This window comes from Triticum aestivum, chromosome 3A (genome assembly GCF_018294505.1).
Source record: "Triticum aestivum cultivar Chinese Spring chromosome 3A, IWGSC CS RefSeq v2.1, whole genome shotgun sequence".
NCBI classification, from domain to species: domain Eukaryota; kingdom Viridiplantae; phylum Streptophyta; class Magnoliopsida; order Poales; family Poaceae; genus Triticum; species Triticum aestivum.
In genome coordinates, this window is record NC_057800.1 from 440,215,761 (window position 1) to 440,230,363 (window position 14,603).

The 14,603-nt window shown below is 46.0% G+C and overlaps 1 protein-coding gene across 2 annotated transcripts; it reads right to left on the bottom strand.

Annotated features, from left to right (window-relative positions):
* Nucleotides 1–142: 142 nt before the first annotated feature.
* Nucleotides 143–13,820, bottom strand: LOC123061556 (uncharacterized). 2 transcript variants are annotated; one of them, XM_044484714.1, is made up of 8 exons: nt 13,242–13,820; nt 7,023–10,725; nt 6,830–6,893; nt 6,584–6,654; nt 6,439–6,504; nt 6,248–6,337; nt 537–713; nt 143–362 (listed from the first exon to the last, which is right to left on the bottom strand). In XM_044484714.1, the coding sequence occupies exons 1-8, from the start codon at nt 13,592–13,594 to the stop codon at nt 327–329; spliced, it is 4,560 nt and encodes a 1,519-aa protein (XP_044340649.1). In that variant the 5' UTR covers nt 13,595–13,820; the 3' UTR covers nt 143–326. The 2 variants fall into 2 exon arrangements, with proteins under 2 accessions (XP_044340649.1, XP_044340650.1); XM_044484715.1 differs by lacking the exon at nt 13,242–13,820 and adding an exon at nt 12,137–12,441.
* Between the last annotated feature and the right edge of the window lie 783 nt (nt 13,821–14,603).

Below are 14,603 nucleotides of genomic sequence, written 5' to 3' on the forward strand. Positions count from 1 at the left end.
CATATTCACTACTCCCTCCGATCCAAAATGAAGTGTCGCAGTTTTGAACCAGGCTTCAAAACTGCTGACACTTATTATTATGGATCGGAGGTGGTAACATTTACGCCTTTACTTGGGCTGAATGTTGCTGTTTTTCATGGGATAGAGAACAAAGGATGCTCTATTATTTAATTATTAATCTGGTAGAATGATGGTCAAAATTTGTTCCCCAGAACCACATATTTACATCTCTCTAAACGATTGATGATATGGCTATATAGATATTAACCTAATTTCCTGTTCTCCCAGGAAAAGAAAAGAATGAGCACCACTGCCTATCTCCCCTCTTAGCGCTCTGCAGAATTGAACTTGTTCCAAGCTTCCTGCACAACGGAAGCACGATGATTTAGTCTCGATTATTGCAATAAGTAATCACACATCAAATCATAGCCTCCATTAAACATAAAATTCCAGGTTTTTACTAGTTTGGCGTTCATGAAAAAGTCCGCATGTGGTTTTCAACTTTATGCAGTAGTACATCTTAACAACAAACGCACCTTAAGAAGATCAAACACCTTCTCACAGATGTACTTTTGTCTAATTGTAGCACCCCTTTGTTGTAATTTATCAGGATGGACACAAAGGGTTGCCTTCCTGTATGCTTTCTTCACGGCAGCAGCTGTAATGAGATCTGTGAGGGGAACTGACTGCCAGCCACTGTCTGAACCAAGTATCTGCCCACAAGAAAAGGATTAAAAGTGACTTTTTCAGGAAAGCTTTTAGATATAGTGATTTGACTATGGGTAGTTTAATTCAGCCAGAGTAATTCAAATTTGGTATCACTGCATAAATGATAAAGTACAGAATTGCTCAAGCATGAGTGAATTCAAGTAATTACATCCATGAGAAGATTTTTCTCCAAATGAAGCAGATAAACAGATGAACAACAAGTCAGATTTACAGATGATAACATGAAAATTAAATGGTTTGTAAATTTGATTCAACTGTGCTTCTAATACCTTTCATGCATGGGTAACCTTTCCTTTATTCTATAACACTATATAGTGTGACAATAACTTCAAATATTAGCCGTTACATATGCTGCATCCAACGGTTGAGAGATGGCAAATCCGAGCATTATCATCCGTTGGACAAAGTTTCAACACATAGAATTATGCCACTGTGTTCTAATTGAACTCCCACTGTATCATCTCATGTATTCTAGAAGCGTCTTTCCCCATGCTTAGCTGATTCTCTAATTAAAAGAAGAGACAGAACAACCTGGATTCTAGAGGATCCCTTGCGTTATTTGGGCCTTCCACTCTCCACACATAGTCTGAAGAAGACAGATTGTCAGTTCCTTGTGGACAAAGTGGCGGCCAAGCCCCCCCCCCCCCCCTGGCAAGGTAACAACATCAACTCGGCAGGTCGATCCGCACTTGTCAAATCGGTCTTGACATCACTTGTGATTTACCACATCACCGCGCTTGATGTGCTACCGGGCACCAAAGAAAGTATCACCAAGATTCAGCGGGCTTTTCTATGGGCGGGTACTGATCAGGTTTCGGGCGGCAAATGCAAGGTGAATTGGAGAACGGTTTGTCGCCCTACAAATCTTGGCGGATTGGATATCCTGGATCTTGACAAGTTTACCTGCGTGCTCAGGCTGCGATGGCTCTGGTTTGCTTGGGTGGACCCACAGAGGGCTTGGGTTGGCCTTGAAATACCTTGTGATGATGAAGACAAATACTTATTCTATGCCGCGATGATGATAACCATTGGGGACAGCATGACCGCAAGTTACTGGCACTCTCCCTGGCTCCATGGACCAAAGCCTAAAGACATTGCTCCGGGCATCTTCGCCCTTTCCAAGCACACCAATTCCTGCGTTGCCAAGTCCTTGCAGAATAATGACTGGGTCAGGCACATAAACCTGTAAGGTGGACTCTCCGTTGCCCGCATCCAGCAATTCTTCGACCTTTGGTCCAAATGCCAAGAGGTCCACCTTTCGTCGGGTACCAGTGATGGCATCCATTTGGAAGTTCACTGCCGATGGATGCTATTCTGCCGCCACCGCTTACCGGATGCAGTTTGCCAGTTTGATCAATTCAGAGATGCCACATATGGTTTGGAAGGTCTGAATTCCACCTAAGATTAAATTCTTCTCATGGCTTATTTTTCAAGATAGGATTTGGACGGCGGACAGAGACCAAACTACGGTCTTTGCCAACTTTGCAAAAGAGAACCTGAAACCGCTGCTCACCTGATGTTCAAATGTGGATTCACTATCAGAGTTTGGAACATAATTTACAATTGGCTGGGAATACAATCGGTGACTCCTAGCTGGAGCAACCTTCAGACAATCAAGCAATGGTGGAGATCTAATGAGGGTAGGCCAGGCTACTCCAGGAAAGCCAACAAGTGTTTACAGATGCTCATATGTTGGGAGATTTGAAACGAGAGGAACGCTAGGGTGTTCCATTCCAAAGCTTCCCATCCTACGAGAGTGGCTGCGACGATTAAGGATGAGGCGAAGACTTGTTGCCGGGGCTAGATTCTTGGGCGATTTAATTCCGGGAGAGTGATCCCTTTTGTTCGGACCTGCGTCGTCCTGTAACCTTAAAAACATTGTCTTACTCCTTAATTAATGAGATGAGGCAAAGCTTTTGCCTCCGTTCCATGAAAAAAGTTGGGATAGAGTTGGATCTTGTCCAATATGATTCGCAGGAAAGGAAATTAATATCGGGATTGTATTTTTTAATGCTATTATGTATCTGATGACCTGCAAAGCACGTACAATTTATCAGTTACTTGTAAAGATTGGAGCCCCATTCACTCATCTCCCATGCTTTTTCCTCTCTATTCTGACGGGTGGGGCCAGCAAACCTACAAAGACAACAGCAACAGAGCCCTCCCGAACCCCCCTCCTTTTGTCTCACATCACCCAATTACCTCCTGCTGTCTCCCACTGTCATGACCGGCATATACTACAGCCCAGGCTTCCGCGGCGCCCCAGTTTATCTTATCGTTATTAGGGGCTTAGCCCAGTTATCGTATTTGGAGATTATATAAACTCATGTACCCTCCCCCCCCCCCCCCCCCCCCCCCCCCTCCCTCCCTCCCTCTCTCTCTCTCTCTCTCTCTCTCTCTCTCTCTCGCAACGGCGGCGGCGCCCCAGCGACCACGCCTTCCTCCACGCCATCCCTCCTTCCACCCCTACAACCTAAGACCACGCCCTGGCAGGGACCCGATTCCTACCAATCCGGTATCAGGTGTCTCAGGCTTGATCATGTCCGCGCCACCACCCACCCCCTCCCTCCCGCTGCCGATCGCATCCTCGTCGCCAATGACCACCGTGGCCAGCACGCCGTCCCTGACCGGGCCGGTCTCCTCCGCCGCCTGGACGCCACCCGCGCCCGCCCCCGCCGTGCTCACCTCGGAGGAGATAACAGCGGCGCTCCGGGACCTGACTCAGGCGGTCCAGGGCATCTGCACCTTCCTCGCGGGGCACTATGGGCTGCCGCCGCCCGCCCCCCGTCACCACCATCACGGGGCCGCAGCAACTCCCGTGGCAGCCGCCACCACCGGCGACTTCCGTCGCATCCATCATGCCGCTGCCGCAGCAGCCGCCGCCACCGGCGATCTCAGGGCCGGGCCTTCCGTTGACGGCGCCCGGGGTGCCCATCCACCAGGTCTGTTTCCCCCCGTCGCCATCTCCGCTACCGGCCTGGCTCGCCGGGTCCATCGAGTCGGTCTATACGATGGCCTCAAGACAGCCGCACGTGATGTCACCGCCGGCGCCGCCCCCGACCATGCAGTTCGGCGGGTCCTCAGGTGCCGCGGGTCCCTACGATGGTGTGGACAGGCCCCTTTTCCATGGCGGTACTCTGCAGCCCGCACACTCGGCGCCGTCGCCCTCGCTGTTCCGCGCGGATGACACATACCCGCCCGTCGTCCACGCCCAGCCACCGCCGAGATTCTCCAAGCCGGAGTTCGCGACCTACGACGGCACCGTCGACCCCATGAATTGGCTCGACCAATGCGACCAATTTTTTAGGGGGCAGCGCACGCTCGCGTCCGGCCGCACCTGGATCGCCTCCTATCATCTACGCGGCACCGCCCAGATGTGGTGTTACGCCCTCGAGCAGGACGAGGGCGGCATGCCGCCATGGGAGCGTTTCCACGATCTGTGCCTCTTGCGCTTCGGTCCCCGCCCTCCTATACGCGGGAGCCGTCTGGCGAAGCTTGGGCGCCTTCCGTTCCTCACCACAGTGCAAGACTTCGCCGACCGCTTCCAGGCACTGGCGTGCCACGCCCCCGGCGTTTCGGCTCGTCAGCGAGCTGAGCTCTTCGTCGGCGGCCTACCGGACCACATCCGCGTGGACGTGGAGATGCGCGGGCCACAAGATCTCCAGACGGCCATGTACTACGCCCGCGCGTTCGAGCACCGCGTTGTGGCCATGCAACAGGCATCACCGCCCCAGGCCGCTGGGCTGCCGCCCTAGCCGGAAGTTCCCGCGCAGGGTCGGCTTGCTCAGGCTTCCGTGGCCAAGCAACTCAAGCGTCACCGCCAAGGGTTGTGCTTCAACTGCGACGAGCCCTACGTGCCCGGCCACGTCTGCCCGCGACTCTTCTACCTAGAGACTGCTGACTACATTGAGGAGGACGCCGCCGCCGCCGGGCTCGGCGACCTGCCCGCCCCAGCTGACACGGAGGTGTTTGGCGCCCGTTAATCACCCCGAGTAGTTCCGCAAGCGTTTCCCCGCCTTCCAGCTCGAGGACGAGCTGTTTGTGCAGGCGGGGAGAGATGTTATGACCGGCATATACTACAGCCCAGGCAGTTAGGGGCCTGGCCCAGTTATCTTATCGTTATTAGGGGCTTAGCCCAGTTATCGTATTTGAAGATTATATAAAATCATGTAAAGACTCGTTTCAAGTTAAGCAGAAGCAATCATATTTGCTCGGCTTCCTGAAGGGAGCCGGGAGACCTAACCCTAGCCGCCGCCTCCTGCGCCCTCTCTCTCGCGAGCGCGCACGCAACGACGGCGCCCCAGCGCCGGCGACCACGCCTTCCTCCATGCCATCCCTCCTTCCACCCCTACAACCTGAGACCACGCCCTGGTAGGGATCCGGTTCCTACCACCCACTACCAATGCCAGTCGTGCCAACTGCCAAAACTCATCTAAGCTAGCATACAATGTTTTCGAGTAAACCAAATTACACCTTGCTAGATTGGCATGTGGGGAAGAGTGTATCTATTTATTGTGAAGGTTGTTCGACCCACATGTGAACTTACCACCAACTCTAATCTTTATAAGTAGGAAAGAAATGAAGCAGACAAAAGGAAAGCAACAAATAAAATATTAATAAATCATACCATAAAAATTAAATGGTTTGTAAATTTGATTAAACTTGGCATCTACTGTAATATCTTTCATGCATTGGGTAATATATGTTCAGAATAGACTTCTAAAAGCTATAACAAACTGGAAAACTGTCCTCTAAAGCTCTCGACTACTCACCATACACAGCCTTCCCGGTTTAGACATCTATCTTCTGGATAAACTGGATAAGTGGATATGTATACATATATTCCACGACCAAACTGTTACTCCATAGTTTTCGGGTAACATATTATTTTAGCTGAAGGAGATTCCGTACCAGATTTCTGTGATAGTGTTTCTTTGTATTGTGCAATAATTCCAAACCCAACTAAATTCAAAATTTACTGAATTGAGTTGTCTAGAACTTCTTGTGTTTTCATCATGGATTTACAGTGTCCCATACTGATTGATAAACTCAATATTTTCTACCATTTACCCAAAAATAAATTAAATTGCAAGAATGTTACGATGTTTGATTTTCATATTTTCCTTTCAGCTTATGTGGTTAATCAGTTATGCTTAGTGCATTACAGTACTTTCTGGTACTACTGTAACAGCATAAGCATGTAAAGGAAACTGTTAGGTATAATTCCATAAAAAGTGGAATTACAGAAGTTGACTTTAGAGAGTTGTGTTGTGGATGTTTTGAGTCATTTCTTAAGCTGATCATTTCTGTAACTGAGTAATAAGTGGAAGCTCCCAACTCTCAAAGTCATTTCTTAAATTTCCTGAAATCAATTTAGCACAGAATTTATTGGAAGTCAAAAGTAATATATATTCTAAAACTGAAAATGGACATGCGAAAGGTATACAAGGCTCAGCAAAATTTATAAGCAACAAAGAAAAATGGTTGAAACAGAAGTCATGTAAGTCAAAATACGTACATATTGCAACGTAGAGAGCAATGCTCGTAGATTTCCTTCCTTTCCATTTGACCATCTCTTGACTTCAGGATCAAGGAATTCAGCCAATCTCTGTATCAAAGATATATGAACACCAGATTGCAGAAGAAAAGACTATTAAGAAACAGTGCAATATGTTTGCCTTCCTGGTGAGTGATAACTTATTGTCTTACGTGTTTTTCTGTTTGCTCCCTCTGAGCCAGCATGTCCCGCATATTCTTTTCGGCTAGAGCTTTTTCCTGAAAATTGGTGATGATGAAACTACCAATAGATGTCAAGACTAACAAGTGAAGGAGAAAACAAAACATCTGAGTATACCGCTCGTTCAGCTGTCCGTTGGTGCCTCTCCGATCTTGCTTTGTGTCTTAGCGCTGATTCAAACTCAGTTGCTGTAAATAAATGCCAAAACATTCAAATAAGGCAAAGAACATAAAGTTCCCACAAATCATCATCACATAACATACTGTAAAAAATATTACAGGAAAAGGTTACGATGACATGACAAAAATTGTCCCCCCTTATACAGGGAAAAAGGTTAGAAACACTTCTGGATATCAGCAGTACCTTGATTACAAGAATCTGTGCTTCTTCCATGGTCGTTAGAAGCTGTCTTCTGAAATTGTGTGTCCTATTTATTATCCAGCATCAAGACCAAGGATGAGAAATTACTTAGGGCATCATTAGTAGCTGCTTAGAGTAAATAAAAAAAATAGTTTGGTAGCTGTGCCAAAAAGTCTTTTGTAACAACATCAGTTACCTGATTAGTAGCCTTAAAACTATCTTTGAATGGGACCCTGGCCTTTTCTATTCGCTCCTTAGCATCTGCAGCAGCCTTTGCCTTTTCAATTGCCCTCTCTCGAGCTTCTGCAGTTGCTCTCTCAACTGCTGCACGTTCCACTTTTATTCTAGCTTCTCTAGAAGCCTTCTCTGCAACTGCCTCATCACTTGCCTTCTCTTTAACTCGTGCTTCTGCAGACGCTCTTTGTCGTGAAGAGGTAATCCTTTCTAATGCTATTCTTTCAGCCTTTGTACGAGCCTCAGCGAATGCCCTCTCATGAGCTTCTCTGGTAGCCCTCTGAACAGCAAGCCTATCTTTTGCCCGCTCCCTCTCCCTCTCCTTCTCTTCTTCTAGTTCTCTAATTGGTTTCTCCTTACTTTGTTCTTTTTCCATTTTGTATTCCCTTTCTTTATCTTTATCTGGTCTTAGGGAGACATCCTTTTCAATTTCAATTTCTGCCTTTCTTATATCATCTCTCCCTTCAATTCTCTGGGCATCAGAGGTCTCTTTTCTTGATTTCTGAACAAACTTTGATGCACTACCCTCTCCAAAAGATTGCTGATCCTTCAAATTTACACTCGATATTTTGTCTTTGCCATCTCCTTCACTTTTGCCGCCTGTCTTTTTCCCTTGTAACGCTGTGTCTCTTATTGTCGAATATTCACTATCTGCTTTTATGCAGTTCTCTTCAAGATTTACAAGGAAAGATATGCTTTCTTCAGACGTCAGAGCAGAAATAGATTCAGCATTTTGAGGCAAGTGATGCATGCTAGCGCATGCTTCTGAGAATGAAGCATGCATATCTTTAGAACATGTGGTATAATTATTGTAATCATCGGTGATAACTTCAGCTCCAGAATGAAGTACATTACCCACCCTATTATTCTTTGCAATTATTTCTGCATATACATCATTTAGTCCTCTGGTGGCACCAGTTTCCGTGGATGTCTGGCCTTCCACCGTATCATGGTTTAACGTTTTTTCCACCAGCTCACTGTTCCCTAACAAGGTATTCTTTGCTTCTTTTCCGTTACCATGGGATACAAAATCCTCAATTGTATCCATATTGTTTGCCAACTCTTGAGGTTCCAATAATGACTCCTGAGATTCTGGGAGTTGATCTGAGTGTTTGGCAGAAGTAGCACATGTTCTAACATTGTTTTCCATCAAGTCACTGTCTGCCACAAATACATTCAGCACCTCTGCTTCGTCATTTTCATCAGCATCGGTATCAGAAGTAACACTAGTTTCCTTTTCAGGAGATCCCGCATCCCAGTATACATCTTCATCTTGGGAATCTTCATGCAGGCTTTCTTTCTCCTCAATTACAAATCTCTCCATTTCTTTATAGATGAGCGTTTCTGAAGGTAGTTCAGTTATTTTTTCTTGTTCACTTTGCAGGCATGCTTCATCAACAAAACTGAACATCTTGTCTTCCTCATAAGTTTTAGCCTCCCTGTGAACTGTATTTGACAGCTTTGGGGACCACTGGTCTTCGTAATATTCTGCAGGCTCTTCTAATGTGGCTACTTTCGCTTGAATCGTCTCAATTTCATCAATGATAGGAACTTCCGGATGTTCATCTGATATTTGATTCCTTGCGGAAGTGCAAAGTGTCTCATCAGCACATGGAATCTCAAGTCCCTCTTTATTGTTGTTTTCTTTGTCATATTTTCCTACTGGTGGAGTTTCTTCAGTACTAGCATCAGAACAATTTTGGTTACCATTGGCATGACCTACCGGTATACAAACCTTCAAAGACAAACTGGATGTATCTGGAACAACATGCAGCTTTGGAGGTATGCCATTCATACATGAAGCCTCAAATATCCCATCATCATCATGACCTTTTGGAGAATTGCTTTGCCCTACATGTTCTTTGATATGAGAATCGTTTGTTTCTTGGTATACCACCCTTTCCTCCCATAGTGAACCTTCAGGAGCTGTAGGAGCCTCATGTTCAACCACTAGAGCAGCTATATCATCTGCTATAAGATTTACATGTAACGTTCCCAGCTCTGTTATTTCATTACAACACAACAATTTCCCATCTCTTTCCAAATCACCTGCATTAACCCCTTCTTTTACTTTCTCAGAATGGCCATGCTTAGTGAAGGGATTTGTTGTCGGACCATTATCACCTTCACATGCAGCTGTGCTAGTTGCAGATTTCCGATGATGGCTAACCAGATCGTAGAATTCAGCATCTGATGCCCACTTGCCTAGTTGATCAACTTTACTGTCACTTTGTATTATCTGCTGAGGCTTCCCTGGAGATAGAACCCCTTTTCCGTCTTGATAACAGTCAGCTATCTTAACTGCACTACTGCCTCTGTGTTTATCCAGGAAACTTAGATTCTCATAGTTTTCCTCTTCTGCTAACTTTCTTGAGGTCAGCTTCTCTTCAAATATATTCACCTCTTCAGGACTCTTATCTTCCTTGATTTCTGTCGATTTTGTGCCTCTATGATGACCTGGCCTCTTCCGAAGTTTAAAACTGTCCCCTTTTCTCTCCATCAGTTCTTTTGCAGCTTTTAACCTCGCTTCAGCAAAATCCATTGCTTCCTTTATAGCATCAGCAGCAGCAGAGTTAGGATTGACCTCAGAATCTCTGTCAGATTTACTTTCCTTGTTATTAAGAAAATTATATGGTAGGATTGATGGTGGCTGTACTTTGATGGGCGGTGTTTGAATATGGGTGTTGGACACCCTTAAGAATGGATAGTCGGGGGAAGGCACTTCCTCACTTGATGCTGAATGAGTGCTAGATCTCTTGTGGTCCTTTTCATCTTCATAGAGATTTTCAGAATTGAGAAGACAAGTTGAGATATTTTGCTTCACATCCGTTGCTTCCTTTATAGCATCAGCAGCAGCAGAGTTAGGATTGCCCTCAGAATCTCTGTTAGATTTACTTTCCTTCTTATTAAGAAAATTAGATGGTAGGATTGATGGTGGTTGTACATTGATGGGCGGTGTTTGAATGTGGGTGTTGGACATCCTTAAGAATGGATAGTCTGGGGAAGGTACTTCCTCACTTGATGCTGAATGAGTGCTAGATCTCTTGTGGTCCTTTTCATCTTCATGGAGATTTTCAGAATTGAGAAGACAGGTTGAGATATGTTGCTTCTCATCCGTTACAGCATCACCATTTACAGGGAGTTGTGGTGGGCTAGTCTCCTTATTTTCATCATTAGCAGTTGCGCCATTGCTCTCCTCACTTGATGCTGAATGAGTGCTAGAGCTCCTGTGATCCTTTTTATCTTCATAATGATTTTCATAAATGGGAAGGCATGGAGAAATATGCTGCTTCTCATCAGCTACAGAATCACCGCTTGCAGGGAGTGGTGGTGGGCTCATCTCCTTATCTTCACCATTAGCAAGTGCACCATTGTCCATTACTGGAACATGATTCGTTGCTGAATCATTTGACAAATTGCAAGAGTCAACCACGTAACTTATTGAAGGCTCCACCATGCAAGTAGTCATTTCAACTAGATCATCTAGCCTTCCCCTGGTTGCCTTATTATATGACATGTTGAACTGTTGTTCACCATCTGGAGGAAAGGAGATTGGAGAAAACTGTTCCTCATCAAACTGTTGGTCATAGACCACATTTGGATAGTGTTGATAGAGTAGAGATGGCTCAGAATCCATTTCAGCAGATTCTTTTCTGATTGATGATCTGTAGAATTGAAAATAATGAAGAATGAGTCAGAAACAAAGCGTGTGCATTCGCTTTTTCCAATAGTAATGGAAACAAGCTTCTGTCAAACAAATGTAAAGAAGATGATGACAACACAACATTCGCAAAGCAAGTTGTCAGGTATGCCACATGCATAACACATGCTGCTTAAATGAAAACAAAGGATTTAACTTCTGCACTCGACCTCGGTAACAGTTGAAGGATTGATCTTACAGCAAAAATGGTTAATAATGAACAGGGTCAAATCCACAAGTAATGGTTTCACATTGATTTTGAAGCCCTGTCAAGATCAGATTTCAGGAAATAAAATCCTGCTTATTTGTTGTTTTGCAGGGGGAAATCCTGCTTGTTTAAATCAAAACTCAAAAGATGACACAGATGATGTGATATCTGGGCCCGGGCAGCAATTCAACACTAACAGTGTGCTTCCATTAAATCTACGTGCTTCCATGGACCACATGGAGCTGATTGTTGGCTGTAGGCTCTATGCATGAGTAGTAGTCGATGGAGTTCATCCACACACATGGGCAATCATGAACTAACAAATGTAAGAAAGAATTTGCACTGTGTGTCAAATTACAAGATCTATATATGGAAAGCAAGTATGATTGGCCTGGTCCAAGCATTACTAATTTACACAAAAAGGGGGTATGAAAAGGCCAGGGGATGTGGGATTTCCGATAGAAGCCGAATAATCAAGCCGCTTGCCAACAACAACAACAACAACAACAAAGCCGTTAATCCCAAACAAGTTGGGGTAGGCTAGAGGTGAAACCCATAAGATCTCGCGACCAATTCATGGTTCTGGCACATGGATAGCAAGCTTCCACGCACCCCTGTCCAAGGCTAGTTCTTTGGTGATACTCCAATCCTTCAGATCTCTCTTTACGAACTCCTCCCATGTCAAATTCGGTCTACCCCGACCTCTCTTGACGTTATCCACACGCTTTAGCCGGCCGCTATGCACTGGAGCTTCTGGAGGCCTGCGCTAAATATGCCCAAACCATCTCAGACGATGTTGGACAAGCTTCTCTTCAATGCCATTAGTGAAAATTGCTCCTACTCAGTAATAACTACTTTTGCTTTAAGATCTGTAAACACTTTAAGGTGGACTGCCCAAGCAAATTCTAACCAACTTAATCTCACATTAAAGGCCAACTTGGCATATTTGTTTTGTCCTATAGAAGAAACAGAATAAAGTTTGATATTTATTCTAAAAAAGGAATAAAGTTTGATATTCCTTCATGGCTTTAAGAGAGAGGTTACCAATTAGTTCATATGTGAAGAGAATTAGAAATGGCCAAGCAAAAGCACCTTTAAGAGTCACCACTCGCCAAAATGCTAAAGGCACCCTATTAGTCTATGAATCAGCTTGGTGGCAGTTGGTTACCTTCAGCAAGTTAAAGTGGATATTCATGGCATGGGAGTTAAGAGACAAGCATTTGTATTTTGGAAGATCCAACAAATTCCCAAGTGGCAAACCTTCATAAGTTGACTAGTACCACAAATATGTGAGGCCCTTGCTCAAAATAGACAAAGGAAGTCAGTCACATTTTACCACGGAACTACTGCTAAATTAGGCGGTGAATCGCAAATAAAATGCAGGAGCAGTAAGGGGAGAATTTGGTGGAAAAAGGGGTGAATACACTACATGAATAGATCTGATAGATAAATGTTTCCTTAGGAATCATGTGCTATTTCCAATCTGATAATATCTTTCCGTGAAATTGTAGTCTCCATATAGTAACTTTTAATTCATAAGTGACCATCACTGAGACGAACGTCTCACAGAAAATTCCTAGCAACAAGTACACGTACCACGCATGTGACTGATTATACTAGAAATAAGCCCTGAACAGCAGCATCTGAAATAAGATCTGAAGGTGGAGTTATGGTTTGTGCGTAACCACCCAAATTCTTCTAGTTCAAACCAACTGGAAAGGTGACGAGAAAAGGCACCACTTGGCCCAAAAGGAATCACCTTTCTGCAAAAGAAGTGCACCCAAAACAAACAGAGGTACATATAGCGTAGCTAAACTATCCAATCGCATAGTTCCACAGTATGCATGGAGCTTAAATGGTGACAAAAGTTAGCATCTCTACCCAGCAGAGGCATTATAGTACACGTAGCTCGCAAATGACATGCCACCACACTCACCGAAAGACAAGCAGAAATTGAATAAAATCTTATAAAGGAAAAATAAAGCTACAAAGTGGTCGTGTATAGGTATAGCAACATTTGTCCTAAAAAAGCGGTGGCATTGACGCGTCATATATCGCGTAGGAAACATTCTGGGATACACGAGGAATGGCTTTATGGTGTCCAGTGTCCACCCCACGGCTCGTCGCCTCTAAACCACGATCAAACAGGGCCTAAAAATGGCGTGGAAGGCCAGCATTCTTATCCCCAAAACACAGGGCACGCAACAGTAGCACAGCGAGGGTCATAGAGAAGAAGAAACGCAAAATTCCAAGAATGAGCACAGAATCCATACCTCGAGCTCCCGCTCCATGACTCGATCTCGTCCGGCATTCCCTCCGGCTCCGCGAACATGTCCTCGTACGGCGCCGCGTACTCCCCGAAGCCGGCCCGCGTGAAGATCTCACCGTACCTCCCCGCGCCGCCGTCGCTCCCCGCTGACGCCGGGGGCAGGTCGAGGTACGGGATGGAGCAGGAGGCCGCGACGCCGCCGAACACGTCCGCGTAGTCCGCCGGAGCCCCTGCGAGAGGGGGCGCGAACCGCGGGCCCCCGCCGAACACGTCCCCGTACGTGGCCGAGTCCGACGCCTTCCTCCGGTGCCTCCGCGCCCGGTGCCGCGGTGGCGGTGCGGTGGCGAGGTCCTCCATGCGGGCCTCGCGGCGAATTGGGGAATGGGGGGAGAGGGGAGCAGGCACCAGCAGTCCAGCAGGCAGCAGGCAGCAGCCTCGCGTCGCACTGATTCAAATAGCTTTGCTACGCTACGAGTAGAATTTGGGTTCGAGTACGGGGGGAGGAGCGGAGCTTGGGGCCTGGGGCGATTTGGGAAGTGGGCGCGGGGGGACGAGTGGTAGGTCGAGCCGGCGCCTGTAGAGCTCTTTTGTTTTCTTTTTTGTTTCTTTTTTGATTGATGATTGGTGACATGGTTGTGCCGGTAGAGAATCCGCGTATATTTTGGGTCGACACATGGTGGAGCCCGGATGTCCAGTCACCAGCGTCCTCGCCGTCGGCCCAGGGAAGGCCAGGTTGTCTTGAACAATTTACTGGAGAGGCGACTTGACTTCTGTCCGGCAGCGGCCCCAGCACACCTACTTCTACTGCAACTCACATACTCCCTCCTTCCATCTATATAGGGCCTAACTTTTGAACCTCTCGTATCAAGGCATGTGCGCAAAATGAGGAGCAGATTTTGAAAGTAGTATTTGACCAACCGAATCGCAGGCAAACCAAATTTTGGGTCCCGTGTAAATCTTGCAGGCGGCCTCTTTTAAATGCCTAGCCGCTGGCCTCCCTCACTTAATCCCCCGCATGCAAATTTATCTCTTCCGTTCTCTACATGCATGCCCAATCATAACTCCTCAAATGATGCATGCACTGGCTGAAAGATAGAGCTAGCTGCTCCATTGGAAATATGGTGGCGCTATGCATGCAAGCAAATCAATGTGGCGGCCAGCGCATTTTCACGAGAAATGGACCACACACGACTTGCAAGAGAGAATTAAAAGGGAGACACATCGGTTAGCTCATTTGGCCTTGTATAGATGGAAAAATGAAATTTAGGGTTAGGCCTTATATAGATGGATGGAGGGAGTACTGTAAAAAGAAAACTACTACTCCCTCCGTTCCAAAATAAATGACTCAACTTTGTACTAACTTTAG

Bases quoted from the DNA above. Each gene is read 5' to 3' on its own strand.
- LOC123061556 (XM_044484714.1), bottom strand. From the start codon at position 13,594: ATGGAGGACCTCGCCACCGCACCGCCACCGCGGCACCGGGCGCGGAGG. The intron at 6,894-7,022 runs GTAACTGATGTT...GATAATAAATAG, and splicing joins GTTTTAAGGCTACTAATCAG to GACACACAATTTCAGAAGAC. The intron at 6,505-6,583 runs GTATACTCAGAT...ACCAATTTTCAG, and splicing joins AACGGACAGCTGAACGAGCG to GAAAAAGCTCTAGCCGAAAA.